At 41.9% G+C, this 22467-nt stretch overlaps 1 protein-coding gene and 1 long non-coding RNA gene across 5 annotated transcripts; both read right to left on the bottom strand.

Annotated features, from left to right (window-relative positions):
- Nucleotides 1-6889: 6889 nt before the first annotated feature.
- LOC309694332 (chemokine XC receptor 1-like) lies at nt 6890-9479 on the bottom strand. Of its 4 annotated transcripts, none has more exons than XM_082514345.1 (3): nt 8742-9479; nt 8533-8647; nt 6890-8370 (listed from the first exon to the last, which is right to left on the bottom strand). In XM_082514345.1, exon 3 carries the CDS (start codon nt 8179-8181, stop codon nt 7189-7191), a length of 993 nt encoding a protein of 330 aa, XP_082370471.1. In that variant the 5' UTR covers nt 8182-8370; nt 8533-8647; nt 8742-9479; the 3' UTR covers nt 6890-7188. The 4 variants fall into 4 exon arrangements, with proteins under 4 accessions (XP_082370471.1, XP_082370473.1, XP_082370474.1 ...); XM_082514347.1 differs by having other exon boundaries at nt 6890-8170; XM_082514348.1 differs by having other exon boundaries at nt 6890-8167.
- Nucleotides 9480-17968: 8489 nt separating this feature from the next.
- Nucleotides 17969-18329, bottom strand: LOC309693281. The gene is made up of 2 exons (XR_014272607.1): nt 18281-18329; nt 17969-18158 (listed from the first exon to the last, which is right to left on the bottom strand). It is a non-coding gene; the product is annotated as an uncharacterized lncRNA (long non-coding RNA).
- Nucleotides 18330-22467: the final 4138 nt, after the last annotated feature.

Genomic DNA, 22467 nt, shown 5'->3' with positions numbered 1-22467 from the left:
AAGGCAATGTCACTTTGGTCTTTTATTCTATTTTGAAGTAGATCATAATACATGTAGCCAGTGTTGGGGAGTAACGGAATACATGTACCGCCGTTACGTATTTAGAATACAAAATATGAGTAACTGTATTCCGTTACAGTTACCGTTTAAAAAGGTGGTATTCAGAATACAGTTACTTTGTTGAAATAAATGGAATACACTGGGGTACTTTCCTGTTTCATTTTGTCGCGGGTCAGGACTGTTTGGGTTTTGTTTGACAGCTACGTTCTATTGTTCCAGGCGGCAGCGTTACGGTTGCCATGGTTACAGGGCGACGCTCTCTCTCTGCGACTGTGTGTTTCCTGGGTGAGAGAGCGCCTTTTCGTTGTTGTTGTTGTTGTTGTGCTAAGCTAACAGGCAGAATGCTACAAGCATAGCTCTAAAGAATGTAGCATCATGTTCAGTGTAGTCCGTGCTGCTGGGAGAATGGACTGCCATACACGTTATGTAGGGAGAAAAAGGGGAGTGGAAAGGTACGAGCAGTCATCGAGGAAAAACGGGAGCTGGAAGCATGTAAATATAATAATAACCACTTCAGCCAAGAAGAGTGCCTGAGGAGCCCAGTTGTAAGTAAGCTATTAAGACTCGACTGTACACTGTGTTCGTGTTTTCCTCCGAAAACAACAAGTTCCGTTGGAGCAGTCTTTCAACGCCTCTCTCTGTCTGTCGCAAGAAAAGTTGACCCACACAACAAAGTAGAGCTATTTTTCGGCTACCAGCCGACAGGGACCCCGCCGTATTATGCTGGGCTTACACTGTGCGATTTTTTCAGTCGCGCGATTCAGCTCCTGCTCAAACTAGAGATGGACCGATCCGATATTACGTATCGGTATCGGTCCGATACTGACCTAAATTACTGGATCGGATATCGGAGAAAAATAAAAAATGTAATCCGATCCATTAAATATCACGAAAGCACCTCACAAAACTTGCAACACGCGGTAACTCACCTCAGAACGTTAGCATGTCGGAGCAGTATGCATCACGTGATAGAGCGGCTGTGGCATGCGGGACCTGTCGGTGGTCTGGATAGCATGTGGAGCTTCGCTAGCAACCCGGCATTTCATCTCCGACAAAGTTATCCCCGAGAGAAGTAAAGCAAATGTGTAAGTCCATCTCTGAATGTAAAGCATTCCTGCGTTAAGCTTAACAAGCGACTGCCTCTCTCGCTCTCCTGCTGCTACTTCAATCATGAAACTGCTTAATGATCAGCTGATCGGCTTTTCTGTCGCGAGTCCGTCTCTCTTGTTTGTTTTTGGCCCACTTTGCACCAGAAAGAGGAAACCAGCGGCTGAACAACAGCAGCACGTTTAAGCTTGATCAGCTGCTGTTAGAATTTATTTAATATTACTTTCTACACCAGGATCTTTTTCTAAGTAGCTGACGCTGGTAACTGTGCAGGGGCGGATCTAGCAAAGTTTAGCCAGGGGGGCTGATAGGGCATGAACAGGGAAAAGGGGGCACAAAGACATACTTTTCTTTCTTATTCTCATTTAAACTGTCTCGCTTTTAATAAATAATTATCCGAATCTTACACCCAAAGTTTTAATTTGATGTAAAATGAATAGAAGTCAATTACTGTATATAGTGACTATTAAGTCTAATATATATACCCTAGTAAGCTATAGTACTTTTTCCTTTGGGAAGGTACCATCTGTGCAGTCTGCAGTTCTGTTGAAGAAAGATGTTGAATCTATTTAATATTTCTTGAAAAATAATTGATTTCTGTGCATTTTTTTTCACACTGCATCAAATTAAGGTTGATTACGTTGATTAAGCATCATGAGGTGTAGCGTGGGGGGGTGGTTCCCTATTTTTTATTTATTTATTTTTGTTGTTGCTGGGAGTTGGAACCCTATTAGTTAGGTTGCTTAATATTTACACTAAGTACTCTTTAAAATACCAGAATAGGGAGGATGGTGTAGGTTTAAGTTTATTAGATTGATCAGTATTGCTGAACTATGAAATATTTTTTTTGCATACAGGTATAACAGAATAGCTTTAGTGTAGTTGTTGTTTTAAACTTGAGTATGAACTTATACAAAATGCAGCAAGATATAAAAAAAAAAAACAGTTTTGTTGATTAAAAAACACTATATCGGATTCATATCGGTATCGGCAGATATCCAAATTTATGATATCGGTATCGGACATAAAAAAGTGGTATCGTGCCATCTCTAGCTCAAACTGTACGATTGACTCGCAGGGGTTAGAAGTTCATAGGTCACGATGCAGGGTCTCACACTATACGGCCCGATGCTCTGATGCGACCTGAGTGCTCACACTGTGCGTCCATAAAAATAAAGGTTATAACAGAAATTCTGTCGCTCGCTCTCCCTCTCCGTCTTTCACTCACACAGACACACCACCACCATCAACTTTGCTAAATTGCTAATGAAAAACATTGGTCAGGCAGCTGTGATTGAGCAGCAGTGTCGATCCAACTATTTTCACGGTTGTTGTGGTCGTGATAATTTTGTGAGGCCACATCGAAAGGGCTCGGATGGTTCTACAGGTTGTGCCTCCATCGCTTGTGTCCAGATCACACGCTGCACTGCCGTGCTACGCCGTCTTTTTCGCTGACATTTGTGTTTGCGCGTGCGCAGTGTGGCAAACTGCGGTGACACCCTCACGACCAAGCGATTGATGATCGGGAGCTGGTCGTGAGGTGTCAATCGCTTATCGTTACCCCACGTATACTACACGATGCACGACGCACGATGAAGGCCAAAATCGGGCCGATCGCCAAAACGATCGCACGACTCAAAAATCGGCTCAAAATGGGCCAAAAATCGCACAGTGTGAGCCCAGCATTAGTCAGAGGTCCCTTTACTACAGTTCGGAGTCGCGGACCTTCAGTAATAGTAATAAATCACACAGCAATAGTACATTCACGTTGTTGTAAAAAGCATGATAATATTGTAGCGGGTCAGGGCTGTTCGGGGTTCTGCTTGTACAGTTATGTTTTGTGTATGTTGCCATGGTGACGGGTGACGCCCTCTCGCTGCAACGGTGTGTCCTTCCGGGGTCAGAGGGCGCCCTATGTGTGTTGTGGTTGCCGCGCTGAGCAGTTAGCTAGTGGCAGTGTGTTCTTCTGCAAATGTAATAAACGGCTGTGCTCCCTGGCTAGCTCACGGGAAGCAAGACCAAACGATACCTCCGTCTCCTCCTTGTCTGAACTCGCCACAATATATTAAGTAATCCAAAGTATTCAGAATACGTTACTGTCATTGAGTAACGTAACGGAATACGTTACAGAATACATTTTGGGGCATGTATTCTGTATTCTGTAATGGAATACATTTTAAAAGTAACCTTCCCAACACTGCATGTAGCTATGAGAAATTAAAAAAATATAGTAAGTGTAAAGGTTCAAATAAACATACAGGATGGGTTGTAAATGTTGTGTTTCTCTTTCTGTTCCATGTCTCCCCAGTCAGTCATGTGTTTCATGTCTGCGTGTTCCATGTTGTCAAGCTTGTATTATCATGTCTACATCTCGCCATGGTTCATGTTTTATTTTGAAAGTCTTGTCTTTCCATGTTCAGTGTGTTTAGTTTTGCATTCCCTGTGGCCTCATGTTCAGCTGTGTTTCCCCTGGTGTTTCCACTTCTCTCATTACCCTTTTCTGTATTTAAGTCCTCTGTCTCCCTCTGTTCACTGTCGGTTCATCTTTTTTTCTCCCTCCATGTCACGTCAGGTTGTTCATGATTCGGTCCAGGTCCCGGTCCCTCTTGTCATAGTCATCATAATCATCCCTAGTTATTCCCAGTTTATGTTTTAATTTTAGTTTTAGTTCTCTATCATTTATACTCTTGCTGTTCATTCATTCCTCTCCAAAATGTTGAGGAAATTGAATTTACAATTCTTAGACATAAACAGGAATTAGGATTGGATGGTTAGATGTATATGGTTAGATTAGGTAAATTAGCTGAAGGAATTATAATATCAACATTGGATTTGTTTTTTTACATAATTTTTTTTTCAAACAATATTGGGTCAGTAATCTTAGCCCTCTAGAGTACAGTGTTGATCCTGGGCAACAGAAAATGCTTTTAAGCCTCATTCCAAGAAAATGTAAATTTAAATTATGCCAACCAATAGGAGTGTTTGAATCTTTTTCTGACAAATGGTCACAGGTCCATATTGTGTGAGAAGAAAGTTAAGAAAATTTGCCGTAGTAATCATATTAAAAATGAGATAAACTCTAAGAAAAAATATGTTTGAGAATAAAAAGATATAGAAAGGGTTTTTTGTAAGGTTTTATTAAAAAAAATTCTTTTGTACATTCAGACATTCAGTTTTTCTTTTCGTTGCCTCAGGGCAACATTGTGAGATAAGGGGGTACTTTTCGAGGGTATTGAGTATTTGTATACAGGTTTGTGTACCTTTCACATGTTGCTGATGTGATGTGATACCTTTTGCTCAGCGACAACAGGTCACAAGGAATATTGGTGGCTATGGTGAGATACAATTCAGCCTATCCCATATCACATCCTCGTGAAGCTCAAATAGCTTCCTATGCAGGAAACATTGTGTATGGATGAGCAAATGGTGCCACGTAGCGGGGAGAGCAAATTCAAGCGATACCTACCCAGTAAACCATGAAAATGGGCTTTTCAAGTATTAGTCCTTGCTCAATTAAATTCAACTCATTTAATTTTATTTACTCAATTTTATTTACAATTTTATATACTAAGATTTGCAATTTTAACATTACTGGACATCACATTTTGGGTTGTTAAGACCACAAATACTAAATTTTTCTCTACAAGGGCCTGATATCCACTTATGAGGATATGTGTGATTTTACTGCCACTGTTCTATCAAAATTTTAAACAAATGTCCTCATATGTGAATATCAGGCCCTTGTAGAGCAAAATCAGGTAAAAAGATAATTCTTTGTTGAATTTGAAGTTGAATTTGAATTCGTTGAAACTGTCTGAATTCTTTCATCTGTAATAAAATGATCAGTGTGGCTGCTCTACCAGGTGTAACAATTAAGTGTAACATCCAGGCATCCATGAAAACAGAATTCATAAAATTCAACAGAGTGAGAAGTTAGCAGGAAGTTAGCTCGCTGATTTCGATGATTTCGATCTAAATATAATATGCCATGTTCTGACTGAGGGATTTCTGAAACAAATTAAGACGTACAGCTCTGCTATCACTTCCGACATAAATAAAAACAGGAAAGTAAACAGCAGTGACATTTGCAGGGTTACTGAAGTTGGACTAGCTGGAATATAATGGTGTGGTACATGATCACTAGCAACACAGCTATGTTGGCATAAGATAAATAGTGAAGCTGGAGGATGAATGCTAACTTTTTTCCACTCGATAAAGGTTAACATGAGGGTTCCTGATGGTTTGGGACAAATGCAATTGCATGGCAGGATGCTGCAAACGGACCAAACTTCAGTCAGGAGAACAACTGAGATAATCTATCCACAATATCAGTTTAGGCATTAATATACTGCTGCATTGCCTGGTCTTTAGTTACATCGTAAAGTTTTAAAAACAGAGCTTTAAAATGAATAGTGATAATAAAAACCAAGAGAGGCAGACAGTGATCACTGACTGTTTTTTGGGGCTTGCTGAGATTAAATAGAACAAGATAAAAAGAATTAAAACATGTTAAAAACAGAACAGCCTTATTAAACGCAGAGTAGTTTGTACCCGAAAGCAGGATTCATCATGTCATCACTTAAAGACCGGATAATTTTCCACAGTGCCTCCTCTGGGTGGAGTCTTCATTGCTCCTCCCAGGATTCCCACCTGAAGCTAATCAGACCAGCTGTAGTTAAGACCAGCGTTCTCTACCAGCCTTTGCCAGAGTATCTGCTAATCTATGTTAGTTTCTGGCCTCATATGTGAGATGATTTTGAGTAATTTTTTCTCTAATTTTATTTGTAAAGAACTTTTGCTAATGCCAAGCATGGACAGAATATTGTGAAGTGGTTTAAGTTGCGAAATACATGAAAATGTTGCTTTCCAGGCTGTTCTGGGGAAAGTTTGGGATCTTACAAGTTCATGCTTTTCTCAGCAAGGAGTATTAAAATTGAGTTCAACACATTAGGGTTACGCCCTATTGTAAAACAAAGGACGCATGTTCTACCACAAAACATGATATGACAGCTGATCCGTTTGTTTACCTACCTCATCTAAACATTTTGTAAAGGTATAGCAGTCTTTTGGCTTGAAATGACACCTGAAATCTCCACATTTCGACTTCTTTTCTCAAAATACTATTTTAAGTTTAAGTTTAAAATGTCACTCTTTTTTTTCTTAATGTAACCGTAGTACGTATAGAGCTGTCAGGAGATTAGGTGGAGGAGAGCCAGACATTAGAGCAAGAAGGTAAAAATTCAGACAGAGGACAAACCGGGCTCTGAAGAGCCCGATAAAGGGCAAAATAAAGACACCAAAAGCTCATAATGTCTATGTCATTTCTATGTGTAATGTCTAAACTTCAGAGCCCTGCATTAAACAGTTCTTCTTATTATTAATGGTAGCTCCCCACTCAGGCCACTCAAAAGCTGATATGTCCTCCTCTGAGCCTTCACCTTCCTGCTCTGGACCGTGGACATTGGCTGAAAATGTGAGGTACTCAGACTTTTACTGCATAGACTCAGACTCACATCACAGACACAGGACAAAAATTTATTGTTGGACCTTAGGAGGTTTAAATAAATAAAATATATTAGAAAAGGTGAATGGAATAAAAATCAGAAGATTAAATGCAATTTTTTAAAGAAGATTTAGAAATGAAATATGAAATGAGTCTACCAGGATCACTGTGACACAATGAAAAAGTCACATCAAATATTTTAAATACAAAGTTGTATAATTCATTGCATATTTTCAAGTTTTATTTAATATTCTGTTTCATTTCAAGGAATTATGCAAAAGATATGAAATTAAATGAGTAGAAACGATGTTGTATGAACATATTTCCAGCCTGAAGGTAAAAGGAAAAATACACCAGATATCGTTACTTTTACAGTCCATGACACTCTAAATGCTGCTCTCTGTTTGCCTCAATGAATGAGTTAATACACTTACACATCAAAGTACTATGACTGTATCAGCCTGAATCAAGGTTTAATTTTATTAGTGACTGTTAAATGGATAGTTGTGCAGTTCCATCTAAACAGCAGAGCTCTGCAGTGTGAATTGTTGTGAAATGTTCAGGCTGGTGCTTCTCTCTCTCTTCTTCCTGTTCACTTTTTCACAGCGCAAAAGACTCAACAGATGCTTTCGCAACTTCTGCGAGAGCATATATAGCAGAGGGTTCATACAGCAGTGAGAATAGGCAAGCATTTCACAGATATGGTAGGCAACTGCTAACCGTTTCAGTACCTTACAATCATTGTTTGTATTGAGAGACTTGATTAAAAGCATAATATGGTATGGCCCCCAGCAAATGAAAAAGGCTGCAACAATACACAACAGCACAGCCACAGTCCTGAACTTCCTTCTGTTTAAACCTTGCAAAACTGTCTTGAGGATGGCAGAGTAGCAGAAAATAATGATGGCAAATGGGAGGAAGAATAGCAGTGACACTTGTAGATACTGTCCAAGCGTGTCTTCAGATTCATCATAGCAATAGTTTTTACCTTCCCAGCTTTCAACCTTTACTTTCATTGCATCACTCAGGGACGCTAAGATGCTGATGACCCAGGCAGCTATACAGGTACCAATTGCACACTTCTTCACTCTGGCATGGCTGATCGGCCAGTTGTGCAGCACCACAGTAATGAAACGATCCACTGTCATAGCAGTCAGCAGAATGACACTGCTGTACAAACCAACAGCGAATCCAGCAGTGATAACTTTGCAGACAAAGTCCCCAAAGACCCAGTTGTGTAGGTGATCAACAGCCCAGAATGGAAGTGTGATGGTGAAGATTAAATCAGAGCAGGCCAGGTTCAGGATGAAAATATTTGTGATACTTTTCAGATTTTCGTAGATGAAGACAACACATAAGAGGAGGCTGTTGCCTATGATACTGAGGATGAAGATCAAGATGAAAAGGGGACCAGTGATGGTGGGAACATTAGTATCACACATGTATTCAACAAGACCACTCGTTCTGGATGTGGATGTGAAGTTTGCCATTTTCAATCTTCTGGAAAACATACATATAAAATAAAATGCAATCAAACACAATGACTGAGCAGTTTTCTCTAAAGTGACAGAAACTGTTGATTTTGGTTCTAATTTTTGTATATTATATAAAACCAAAGTGACTAAAAAAGTATCAAATTTCAGAAAACAAACACAGCATCATTACTCAGTCCAGATGTGACATTTGCCATTTTCAGTTTTCTGGAAAAAAATAAAACATACATACAAAATAAAATGCAACTAAACACAATCACAATTTCTCTAAAATGACAGAAACTGTTGATTTTGTTTCTAGTTTTTGTATAACAGATAAAACCAAAGGGATTAAAGTACCCAATTTCAAAAAAAACCCCAGCAACTTACCACAAACATCAACTTTCAAGTCTTCCGCTGAATTTTATTGTTGTGTAAAAGCTGTAGGGTGTTCTTGAAAACTAACAGTTCCTCCTTTTGTTTCACATTAGTTCAGAGATTCTGCCTTAATAAAAACCACATCATGAAACAAAAAAAGTCACCAAATTTAAACCTAACAAATAACTGCCTACATCCATATTGCATTTCTCTGAACTTACCTCAAACTCAGGTCTTCTGCTGAATTGCACTGTGGTGAAAAACCTGTGATGATCCTGAGATATCTTAAGTTTGTCGTGTTCTTGAGCTAGAGCGCCGCCCTACCAAAAACCACATCATGACGTGAGCAACCTCTTCTTTTTCTATACACTGAAAATGAACAATAAAACACATGTTTATTTTACTTCATTTGTTTTAGCTGTGTAATTGAAACAGACTAAAAAAACCTTTTGTTCTGTTTTGTGTTTTTTTAAGCATGAGGATACTGCTGATAAAAAATGAGAAAAGAAGCAGAAACCCTAGTACTGTTAGGAAGAAACTATTTCTTGCTGGAAAAAAATGTAGACATAATATAAATACATATAAAACTGTCAAGAGATTTATTCTAAAAGACACTTCTTCAGCTGAGAGTCAGAGAGTGAAGACACACACACGCTGCAGATTTTACTTGTAAGGGCAGTCACAGAGCGCTCACACGAGAGTGGGGGCCCTGTGATCAGTGCTCTGTTCTTGCACTTGTCTTTATTTATACACAAGAAAAGTTGTTCAGTGGGATGTTGGTACGTGAGCATGTGCATATGTGATTGTGTGTGTGTGTGTGTGTGTGTGTGTGTGTGTGTGTGTGTGTGTGTGTGTGTGTGTGTGTGTGTGTGTGTGTGGAATGTGGGAAGCAGCTCTTTTTCCTGGTAAGAGTTCAGAACTGCTTGTTCAGCTTCTTACTATCGCTGTGGGAAGATTCAGATAAAAATATCAGAACAAGTTTTATAAAGAACAATCAGTTCTAAGTAATAAAAAGGTCATCATGCAGTATTCTATCACATGTAAACTTATATCATTAAAACCTTATACTGACTACTAAGTACAATTTTCCATTGACAAAAACAAACACAGATAATCAAAATGATGTAAATGTATGATATCTCTAATTCTTTGTAGAGCATAAAAAGTAGAAGAACATACTAAAATTGGTAAACTTGAACAACAGGAAAAGGCTCTTGATCAGTATGCAGATAAGTGGAGGAACTTGATGAAACAAAACATGTTACACCTGGATTGCTCTTTACTTAGTTCACCAATAGATGTCGAAATAGAACATATTTCTGTTAAAATCACTCTTTCCCCAGAAATGTCATTTACGTTGATCTGTTTATATCGCCCTCCTTCCGCAAAGAATATTTTTTATGAACAACTACAGATATTACTTAAATATCATACTATAAATAATAAGTCTAATGAAATAATTGTAATGGGAGATTTTAATGTCAACTGGGACTGTGAAAAGGACACAAAAACACTCAAGGACATAATGGAGACTTTGAACTTTACTCAACACATTGAACAACCCACAAGAATAACAAGACACTCTAAAACTAAAATAGATCTGGTTTTCAGTAATAAGCCCGAGCGAATTATTAAATCTTATAATTTTATCACTGGTATTTCAGACCACAATTTTATATTATGTTCTAGAAAACTTATAAAATCACGGGTTAAGAATGACTTTCAAAGTTCATCTAACAGGAGATCCTTTTATGAATTTATACCAAGAAGTTAGCGACAAAATGTAGCAGAAGCATTAGCATCAGTTAACTGGGAGCCTTTATTGTGTAGTGATGATCCACAATTCTGCAGCAGTCACTTCACTGACATTGTTAAGGATGTTATATCAACATACTCCATTAGAGGTCGACAAAAAATAAAGACAACATCTAATTTGCCCTGGTTAAACAAAGAGTGCAAGAATTAAATGAAAACAAGAGATCAATTACTAAAGCAGTTCCTGAAAACAGGTCTAACTCTGGATAGACACTAATAGTCACTCCACAGATACTATGGAACGCCAGGACTGCCATAATGAATTAATTAAATACACCATTAAATAATTAATTAAATGTGGCAATAATTAATTAAAATTGGAATTAATTAATTAAATAAATAGTTATGATATATGTAATTAATTAATTATTGACACATTTAATTAATTATTTATGTATTTCACGTTTTAATTAATTATTGACACATTTAATTAATTAATTATTGACATATTTAATTAATTATTTATGTATTTCACATTTTAATTAATTATTGACACATTTAATTAATTATTGACACATTTATTTAATTATTTAATGATATATTTATTTATTTCATTTTGGCAGTCCTGACGCCTGGCTCTCATCATGAAATAATTTTATCTGTCAGCCTCACCCATCAAACTCAGGGGGCGGGGTTAACGCTGATCGAGTCAAAACCATTGCTTTGGCCTGGTGGCCATTGTTTCTAGCACACAACAACCGGCATGTGGAAGCTAACAGAACTGAGCTTTGAAAAACCCTGTTTGTGTGTTACCAAATACAGTTTTAATATTTTTTTAGCCGAGAATGTAGTGGTTTAATCTTCATGTGTCTGGTCGGTTTGTCAAGATACAGCCTCTTTGCAAAAGTGTTTCGATGATTTCGGAGATGTCTGTCCAGTCTCACGGCAAAGCGTGGGATAGACCCGCTCGCCTCACAAGCAATCCCACCGACAAAGCGCAGGCCCCGGTACACAGCTGTAGTAACCCCCGCTGACTTCTTTTACTGAGGTTATATTTATCGGTGTTTTATTTCCTGATGTTCTTATGTGTCCTACGTGTTTCAGTCGCCAATTCTGAATTATAACTAACATTAAAAACATGTTTAAGGAGGAGAGAGAGCAAATAAATCTGTTTAACATCTGATCTTTGGGTTTTTGTTCAGTAATCAGCGTGACCTGTGTGTAAACACATAAAAGAGATAACGTTGGTGTTTCCGTCATGTAGTAACTGCTGGCTTTAACTGTACAAAGGTTGTTCGACACTATGAAACACATACAGACTTCATGATGTTCGGCTAATATTTTTATTGTGAATATTAATCATGCTGACCTCGCTCTGTACACCACGCAGCGAGGTCAGCATATCCACGATATCCTCAGCTCCATGAGTTAACACAAAGTTTCCCAGCTGACTATCTAACTGCCAACTATTCCAGAGACGTGAAAATATACAGCATAAAGAAAAGTGTAAGAGACTCAGCAGCAGATTAGAATAACAGTTTGTGGCGTGAATAAGACACGGCGGGACCACGGAGCAACGTTCAGAGTCATCTTTATTTACATCTCACCACACCACAACACCCCCAAACCCCTCAGTCCCCGTGTTTTTAACTAGGCGGGCGTGATTAAGGATGCCGTGCAGGTGCGTCCGCCCTCCCTGCACGGCACCGCAGACCACGCCCCACCACATACCCCCATCGCCCGATTGAGGCCGGGGAGCCATCCGGCCGAACCTACTCCCCCACCGCCAGTGGGAGAGGGAATCAGCCCGGACAGCTGGCACCCCCAGGCCCCGGCCAAGCGACGGGGAGGTGCGAGTTCAGGCGGCCGCCCGCGAATCCAGCGGCGCAGGCAAAGCTGGTTCGGAAGTCGGACACGTGACAGGTGCACCCGGCGCGGCCGGCACAAGCGTGAGCCCCAGCTCACAGGTGGCTGGGCAGAGGTGTGGCGTGTACAGGCCTCTGGTGGTGGTGAGGCCGTTCTGGCGAGCACGGCGATCTCAAGCGTGGCGCCCGCCTCGCTCGCCAGTTCCACTCGAGCAAGCTCCCCTGGCACTGGGACCTCCAGCTCCTTGCGCGGCCCCTCCGTCACCGCTGTCGCTCCCTGCTGGAGCAGCCCATAGCGCGACTCCTCCGTCACTACTGCTCCCTCCGCCGCCACTCCCGGCTCGAGCAGCCCCTCGTGCAGCTCCTCTTTCTCCAACCGGCGCAGACCCTCGCGCACCTCGTCTGCCGCCTCCGGTTGGAGCGGCTCATCCACCACTCCCGGCAGGAGCAGCCCTTCACCTGGCTGTTCCCCCTCCTCCGGCAGGCGCAGATCCCCGCGCGCCTCGTCTGCCACCTCCGGCTGCTGAGGTGCCTCACGCGGCTCCTCCACCGCTTCACTGTCCTCGGGACACACCTGTGGGGGTGGCGCCCAGAGCAGCGCCGCCAGCTCCCCAATCCTTTCCAGGTGCCGCTCGGACTGGTCCTGCAGCTCTTCCTGCTGGCGACGCACCTCCGCCGCCTGCTCCCGCTGGGCGGCCGCCATTTCGGCCACCCTCTGGGCCAGCTCCTCCATTCCCTGGCTCCGATATGGACCCGCCGTGCTGCCTCCTGGGTTTCGGCACCAATGTGGCGTGAATAAGACACGGCGGGACCACGGAGCAACGTTCAGAGTCATCTTTATTTACATCTCACCACACCACAACACCCCCAAACCCCTCAGTCCCCGTGTTTTTAACTAGGCGGGCGTGATTAAGGATGCCGTGCAGGTGCGTCCGCCCTCCCTGCACGGCACCGCAGACCACGCCCCACCACACAGTTATACATTTAATAAATCACCAAATGAATCCAAGAAACGAGCAAACCTGTTCCGACAATTTGAATTTGTATTCCCTCAGCTGCAGACTCGCTGCTGTTTAAATGTTTGAAAAGGAAGATTAGATATAAAAAACGTCAAACATAGACTCAGTCTGCCTTCACATTTGATATGAGGCCAGCACGTATAGTGGCCTCAGCAGGCTATTACTGAAATACACGTGCTATATCATAAACTATGATATAAACAGGGAGGTCCTATTAACATGTTTAGTTTTAAAGGACACCTTCCTGCCTTTAGTCTCATTCATGAGCAGTATTCGTTTTCTTCTAACATCCAGAAGTCTGCACAATGTGTTTCATAGTTTGTAACAAGCCTTTGACAGGTAAACATAACATGACCGAAAAAGCAAAAAAAAAAAAAAAAAAGCAAAAAAAAAAAAAAAAGAGAGAGAGAGAGAGAGAGAGAGAGAGAGAGTTGACATAAGAAGAGAAAATGCTCTCAATTATGGAGACAGGCAAATGGTTCATTTATGTTTGATGTGTGTTTATTCCTCCCTAAATATCGTCGGTGAAGTTCGCCATGCACGTCAGATTTTCCTGCGCATTTTTATACCTCTGCCAACAGAGAGAGAAAAAAAAATCACATTCTAACAGACAGCTGGTGCTTAGAATACAGTTGAATAACTATTAAAAAACAGATGATATTTAGATGATAGTTCAGTCTAACACATGTGCCAGTGGTTCATTAAACGTCTGTGAAACTATGCAGTTATGAAACGTAACTTTAACCTCAGCCAAACCGATTTGCTCAGTTGTAAATAAAACAGCGAAGTAAACGTGACCCGACAGACAGAACCTGAGTGAATGAAGTCCAGCGTTTAACCACTGAGAGCTAAAACTCAGCTGAGGTTTGAAAGCTGTGTGCCGTGATTGGACATCAGCCGCTGATAAAGCTGGCTCGCCTATAAAGTGCTCTGTAAGGAAACAAGCTCCAGCAGCTCTGCGCTCGGGGAAAATACTATATTTACTTATCTTGTGCAGTTAAACTGTGACTATCACCAGGTAACGTAGGCGTGTTTCTTGAATTAGCAGCAGGTGTTAAACAGCTGACAGATGAGGAGGAGGATGCATGCAGGTAAACTGAGGGTCTGTTGAGCTGATCGCTGGTTTCGTGAGAAAAATGTCAGCTCGTTCTTTATGTTACAGAAGCACAGAGACACAAGACCAGGCGGAAAGAGACGATCGTTCGGTGAAAATGAGAATCTGCGAATGCAACATGTGGAACACGGAGAGTGGAATATGTAAACAAACCGGTTAATGTACCCCCTCGGTGCGCTCTGCATGCTAACTGTTAGCAGAGCTAGTGAAATCTCTGAAAACATCTGAGCACTTTTGCAAACATGTTCTATGTTGACAACCTGACCAGACATACCGACATTCGTGGCTAAAACACTGTTAAAAGTGTAGCTGGTGACAGAAAAACGGCCTGTGATTTGATCTGCATTCTGGGATAACTGGCTGCCCCAAGTCTACACAAGCAATCGATTATCTAGGATCGACCTGTTTTGACTTACTTTGCACGGCAACCAATCAAATGTTAGAGAAGCTGCATGGGCAGCGTTAACCCCGCCCCCTGAGTTTGATGGGTGAGGCTGACAGATAAAATTATTTCATGACGAGAGCCAGGCGTCAGGACTGCCAAAATGAAATAAATAAATATATCATTAAATAATTAATTAAATGTGTCAATAATTAATTAAATGTGTCAATAATTAATTAAAATGTGAAATACATAAATAATTAATTAAATGTGTCAATAATTAATTAATTAAATGTGTCAATAATTAATTAAAATGTGAAATACATAAATAATTAATTAAATGTGTCAATAATTAATTAATTACATGTGTCATAACTATTTATTTAATTAATTAATTCCAATTTTAATTAATTATTGACACATTTAATTAATTATTTAATGGTGTATTTAATTAATTCATTATGGCAGTCCTGGCGTTCCATAAGATACTGCCCTGTGTATGTTAGTGGGGAACTTGAAGAGCTTGCTGGACAAGAGTCCCTGTGTTGGAGCTGTATTTTTAGATCTGAAGAAGGCTTTCTACTCTGTAAACCATCAGATATTGTTGTCCAGATGGACTCAGTTTAATATCTCCAGTCAGGCTCTTCAGTGGTTTGCCTCATATCTCTCACACAGGAAACGGTGTGTGGTGTTGGATGGGGTTAAATCTCCATATTTAGACTGTGATACAGGGGTTCCTCAAGGATCTGTTCTTGGGCACCTTATTGTTCTCTCTTTTTATCAATAACTTACCTGAAGTCTGTCCAAATATATTTGCTCAAATGTATGCGGATGATACAGTTATATATATGCAAGAAAATAGTGTCCAGCAGGTGGCAAAAGATCTTACAACTGCTTTAGCATTAATGCATATCTGGCTGGAGGACTCATGCCTAATGTTGAACACCTCAAAAACTGTCTGCATGTATTTTTCAAAACGCCCCTTAAACTTGAAGCAGTCAAACATATTCCTGGATGGAGTAGAGCTTGAATTAGCTCCAGAATTTAAATATCTTGGGGTCATTCTAGACCCAACATTATCCTTCAAGAGTCACATAAATAAAGTGTCCCAGGTACTTAAATTTAATAATCGAAATTTTAATCATATACGTAATAATTTAAATATGAATGTTGCAAAAACGTATTTTTACTCAAGGATGATCTCTCATATGGACTATTGTTTGACATCCTGGTCACTTGCTTGTCCAACAACACTTAAAACTATTGAAAATATTTATAAAAGAAGTTTAAAACTACTTGACAAAAAACCGACTTCCCACTTGTTTATACCCCACAGACGGACAGCATTTGGGCAGAACGTCCTCTCTGTCAAGGGAGGCCATCTGTGGAACAGTCTTCCTCAACCCATTAGAAAATGCTCTACACTCAATTTGTTTAACGCAAAGGTTAAAAACTTGTTATGGACAAATCAAGTGTGTGATCATGTATGAGTTGTATAGTTTTAATGTTTTATTTGGGAACAGAATGGTGTGTATGTGTAAGTTTGGTGATGGAGTTTTTATTATGAATGAATGATGAATTTTTATGAATTATTATGTCTATTTTTTATGCTTAAGGACAACAGATGGAAATTAGCCCTTGGCTATAATCTGGTATGTTTACATTCATGTAATTTTTTTTTTACATTTATGTTCATTAACATGCACTGTCCTAAATAAATAAATAAATAAATAAATGACATCTACCTTTTTGGAATCATGATAACAGGGTTCTTGCTGATCGGCGCTGATCGGCACTGGCTTGGCACTGGCTTGGCACTGGCTTGGCACTGGCTTGGCACTGGCTTGGCACTGGCTTGGCACTGGCTTGGCACTGGCTTATCGAAGAGTAAAGAAAGCGGAAACAGCTGTTCAAATCCCCACAAGGCTGCCTGCTATGTTGATTGGAATGATGGAGCGAGCCGTGGCTTCTCAGAATGGACTCATTAGATGCAGCACGGATGACATCTTGGAGAAGCTTGCTCTCCAATGGGAATGGCGAGGAACCAGTGATGGACATTAGATCGACTGTAAAATTGACATGCCATGGTTCACACTATAGCAAGAACACCACCATTATTTCATGCGGCTACCATATCGGCGCCAGCTGTGGTCTCAAGGCTGGAGCTGAACATAAGAAACAATTTCTCCCCTGATAACAAACTGTGTTTAGACTCTTCATTCCAAATGCCCGCGTAGCAAGTTGCCCATTTCGCTGCAGGGCAACTTGCATGTGACAAATAAAGGCTTTCTTGACTTGGCTTGACTTGGCTTCAGTCACTACCCAAAGCTCGTGAGCATAGGTGAGCGTAGGGACGTAGATTGACCGGTAATTCAAGAGCGTCGCTTTTACACTCACCCCTTTTTTCACCAAGACTCTGATTCTGGTCACACTTGTTTGTGTTCCAGGGTTTGGTTCTTATTATAGCTGTAATTCCTCTACACCTATTCTTTGTAATGTCAGGTTTTAGTTTGGTTATCTAGTTTTTAGGTTGCTTTTGCACTATTATTTCTGCAATCATGCTCCCCTGTGTTGTACTGTACTGTACACCACCTTAGCGATCTTCACTGCCATGTGTTTGCATTATTATGTTACCGTGGTTCAGCCTTCATATTTGTCTGCAGAGACCTCAAAAAAATATGGCGTCCTCTTCAGTGGGCGGAGCCGAAGCTGGTGTCACGATCACATCACTGATGTGGTCAAGTTCATGTAACCCAACGAATTAAATAAATGCATTTGGTACAAATATATACAGTTGTAAAAATAAATAAATATAAATAAATAAGTATAGCCATAAAAATCAGAAGATTAAATGCAATTTTAATTAAGTGGGCCGTGTCAAATGGCATCAAATATGAAATGAGTCTGCTGTGATCCTGTGACAACAAATGCTTGTGTGTGGAGTCCATTTCACTCTAGGTATTACTCAATGTTTTTCCTCGGTGACCGATGACAATGGAATATTTTTCAGTCTAACCTAAAGTCACATGTCACAGATTTCAAAGAAAAGAGAAAAATAAAAACAGCTTCATAGGATTTTGACAGCATTTTATTATCTCCAGGAACAGTAGTGCAACATTAAAATGCACATCTTTAGCTGTACAAAACTTTGACTTGAAGCATTAAAAAGTGAAAAATAGAAATGGATGACTTCAAGCGATTATGCAAAAGTTGTGACATTAAATAAATACAAAGTGTATTGTATGAAAGTATTTACAGACTGAATCAACATTTATGTGGCCCGGTCATGGGGAATGAGACAGGACACAGGAAATACTCTTTTGTGGGCTTTTTTATTCTCCGACTGTACTCGGAGGAGCACAGTTTTAATTCTGTAGTTTTGAGTGAAACGGCAAAATTTAACTATTCCACTGGCTCAGCCTAAACTGCCTTTCAGGGTCTGAGACAACAGTAACTATCATATGTACATGTTAAATCCAAACAGTATAGACAACAGTAGTGACCTGTCAAGAAACAAATACAACAAAAAAAGAGAAAACAAAACAAATAAACACATTGTTTACATCCCACAACTTCGCAGGTCAACTGGCAATAAAGTGCACTGTAAACTCTCTTTTAAACATACATTTCTATGGGAGAACATCATGAACTCACTTCGGTTTCTCCACACAGCTATTGTGCTAGGACAAGTACACACGCAGGAATCACACAGCAAGTGATCTCCCCTCTGAATCAAACAGAAACATACAGAGTTATGCAAAGTGAGTAAAAGTATAAACTTAACAACTTTGAAATCTGTTAGGACACTGTAACTACTCACGCCAACCCGCTCTTCAGTCCCTTTCACAGCACGTGACCATTAAACATGCACCCGTCGCGCGTTAAGAACTGTACAGAAATGGTCACAAACATGGAGTCATTGCTAAAGAAACTTAGCTAATTACAGTCTACTACAACACTGGTGACAATATTTTGCAGTATGCTACACTTTTTAGCACATTTACCTCGTGTGTAGCTAGCCACAGAATCTTTTGCAGTCTCTAACTCTCCAGTGCTCCCGCTCACAGCGCTCAGTGTGACACAAACTTGAGTGCATGCGTGCTCTGGCTTACGGCGGCTCTTAAAGGGACAGTATACCCCCAAAACGCGAGGTCTAGTCATCACCATGACAACCCTACAACAGACCTCCGGTAGACAGGCAACCAGTCAAAAACACAATTCCCTCTTTTTAAACCCTTTCCATGCGTAGTATTAGTTCACTTGGCTACATTCTCCCCTGCTACGAGTCAACGTCCTCGGTGACCCCCTGCTCATCCACCATTCCCCTGAGTTTGGTGGTGTAGAGAACCATACCGGCTAACACCTGGGAGAGTACATCTGGACTGAAGGATACTGCATTGCATGCTGACCTAGGTAGATTAAATGGGTTTGTGTGGACCCCTGCAGTTTCTCTCCTACTCCTGCGTGTAGCAGGTGTGGGTGGACCGGCCTCCGCTTTCTCTTTCTTTCCTTTCCTAGGAGCTGGAACAGGTTTTGCCACCGGTTCTTCACTGGAGAATCCAATGCTTCCTGGCCCAGGTGGAAGGTAAGCTGCTGGCTCCACCTCGAGGTCATCAGGGTTGTCGCTGCTCTCTTGCCCTAGCAGATCCTCACCCATATTTTCAGTTCCATTCTCCAATTGGTTTCCAGGCTCGTTGACCGTCGGAACCAAGTTCCCAGGTCCCTGAGCCACTGGCAGCTCCATTGGGTACTGGACCTCCTCCATCAAGGCAAACTCTGGATGCTCAAGCTCCGTATCAGACACTTGGTGCTCATCTGCAGAACTGACTTCCTGGTCACGTAGCCTTGGGTTGGGTGCAGGTATAGACCCCACGCATGGCCTCAAGTTAGATCTGTGGACTCTTTTCACCGGCCCTCCTTCCAGTGGCACTACTGTGTATGTTGTCCCTTGGATATCAACCACTTTGTACACAGGGGCTGCCCAGGCATCTTGAATTTTATTCCTTCCTGGTGGTCGGTAACGGAGATACACAAACTGTCCGATGTCAACAGGTGGACAGAACACCTTTCCTTGCTGCTGAACCACTCTCTCTGCAGCCTTCCGTTCGGCAAATTCTCTGGCTCTGGCATGTGCATCCTGGAGACGCTCCTGGTGCACTGCTAACCAGTCCAGTTTGTCATCCTTCACTTCCTCCCGGCCCAACAATGCATCAACGGGTAGATGTGGGTGGACCCCAAACAGCAGGTAATGGGGAGAATACCCTGTCGTTGAGTGCGGCGTGACATTGTAAGCATACACCAGCTCTGACAGATGCTCGGGCCAGCGCCGCTTCTTCTCAGGGGGAAGCGTACGCAAGAGGTTGTGTAAAGTCCTGTTGAACCTCTCACAATGTGGGTTACCCTGAGGGTGGTGGGGTGTTGTACGCGTTTTCTTCACTCCATACAGTTTGCATAGCTCAGCAATCACTGCGCTTTCAAAATTCCTGCCCTGGTCTGAGTGCAGGCGCTCTGGTACCCCATACTTCAGGAACCACTCTTTCAGGATAACCTTAGCTGTGGTATCTGCTTTTTGATCTCGTGTGGCAAATGCCTGACTGAACTTGGTGAACACGTCAGTCATTACAAGAACGTTTTCACGACCATCTGTAGCCCGCTCAAGGGTGGTATAATCAACAGCAACAACTTCAAGTGGGCGGGTAGCCAAAAATGGAGCGTGGGGTGCCTGAACTTTGGGTTGAGGCATCTTTGTTAACACACACCTCTGACATTTCTTCACCCAGTGCTCAACATCTTCAAACATGCCTCCCCAGAAACATCTTTGTTTCAACAATCCCAGTGTGCGTTCGATTCCCTGGTGTCCCATGTGATCATGCACACTCCTGAGCACTTTTTCTTTAAGACAGGCAGGTAGTAGCAGCTGATGGCACTGTCCAAGGTGAGCATCTTCAATTACACGGTATAGCAGTCCATCCTTTTCTCTGATCCGAGGCCACTGCTTCAGTAGAGAACGTACCGGTTTAGACAGACCCCCTCTCTCTCTGTAGGTGGGTCTCTTCTGTCTGCTCCAAAACTCTCTCAAGACACCAATTGTTGGGTCTGACACTTGGAAGCGATAGAGTTCTGCATTGGAATAACCAGGCATCGTTGGGGTGTTGCCCAGCACAGCCTCACTGACTGCTTCCCCATCTGGTTCGGAGGCCTGCAGCAGTCTGATCCTACAAGCCTCAACTCCAGCCATGACAAGATCTGAGCCTAGACTTGTACCTGCCCTTAGCACATTACATATGGCTATAGAGCCATCATATTCTGCATCCTCACTGTCAGGTTCTGCCGTGTCAACTGTTGGTTGCCGAGAGAGGGCATCAGCGGCAGTGTTGCAGCGGCCAGGGCGATACTTAACATCGAAGTCAAACACAGACAGCTGAGCTACCCACCTCTGTTGAATGGCTCCTAAATTAGCAGTGGGTAGGTGGCACAAGGGATTGTTATCCGTTATAATTGTGAACTTGGACCCCAGCAGATAACTCCTAAATTTTTCGGTGACTGCCCACTTTAACGCTAGGAGTTCGAGCTTCATGCTGCTAAAGTTTTGATCATTCTTCTCAGCCCCTCTGAGCCTCCTACTAGCATAAGCTATGACTTTATTCCTTCCCCCCTGCTTCTGAGACAGGACAGCCCCTAATCCAAGACTGCTAGCATCCGTTTCCAGCGTGAAAGGGAGACTGAAGTCAGCATAGCCTAGAACAGGGGCACTAGTCAACTTTCCCTTAAGCAACTCAAAAGCTTGTAAGCATTGCGGTGTCCAGGCTGAAGCAAAAAGCTGTTTAGCCCTGACAGGACTTATCTCCTTAACACAGACATTCACCACATCATGGAGTGGCCCCGCAGTTTGGGAAAAGCCCTCAATGAATCTCCTATAGTAGCTGCAAAATCCTAAAAAGGACCTTAGCTCTTTCACAGTACTAGGGATGGGCCATTTTGCCACAGCGCTTATCTTGTCAGGATCTGTGCTTATTCCCTGAGCCGACACTTCATGACCGAGAAACTTGACCTTGGGCTGGAGGAAATGGCACTTCTCAACCTTAACCTTCAGCCCCGTATCCCTCAGCCTTTTCAAAACAGTCTCCAGTCTCACAATGTGATCCTGGAATGTTGATGAAAACACAAGCAGATCATCCAAGTAGATCAATACAATCTGAAAGACCAAATCACTCATTGTGGCCTGCATAAGACGTTGAAACGTCGCGGGGGCATTACATAACCCAAAAGGCATCCTTAAGTATTCATACAGGCCAAATGGTGTGGTAAAGGCTGTTTTGTCTCTGTCTTTCTCATGTACCGCTACCTGATGGTAGCCACTGGCAAGATCTATGGTTGAGAAGAACTCTGCACCACTCAAGGCATCCAGGCTCTCCTCAATGCGAGGGAGTGGAAACGCATCACGCCTGGTCTTCGCGTTTAGTCTGCGGTAGTCTACACACAGTCTAAGACTCCCATCTGACTTGCGTACCAGAACAACTGGTGAAGCATAGGAACTCGAACTCTCCTGAATCACCCCCTTTCTCAACAGTTCAGAAATGTGCTCCCTGACCTCTTTGTACTGATTTGGTGGAATGCGCCTGTATGGCTGAGAAACAGGGGCTTCATCTACAACAGGAATTTCATGCTTCACACGATCAGTGTACCCCAAATCCTCATCATGAAGTGCAAAAACATCCGCATACCTTTTCAAAAGAGTTCTGACCTCGGCCTGTTGTCCTGGTGTGCCACCTATGTGTAATCTTCCCAATAAGTCCTGTACGCAGCTGTTGG

The sequence above is a fragment of the Aulonocara stuartgranti genome (genome assembly GCF_965226115.1).
Source record: "Aulonocara stuartgranti genome assembly, chromosome: 18".
In the NCBI taxonomy this organism is placed as follows: Eukaryota; Metazoa; Chordata; class Actinopteri; order Cichliformes; family Cichlidae; genus Aulonocara; species Aulonocara stuartgranti.
Note: the sequence above shows the minus strand (reverse complement) of the source record. Positions and strands in the feature narration are given on the sequence as shown.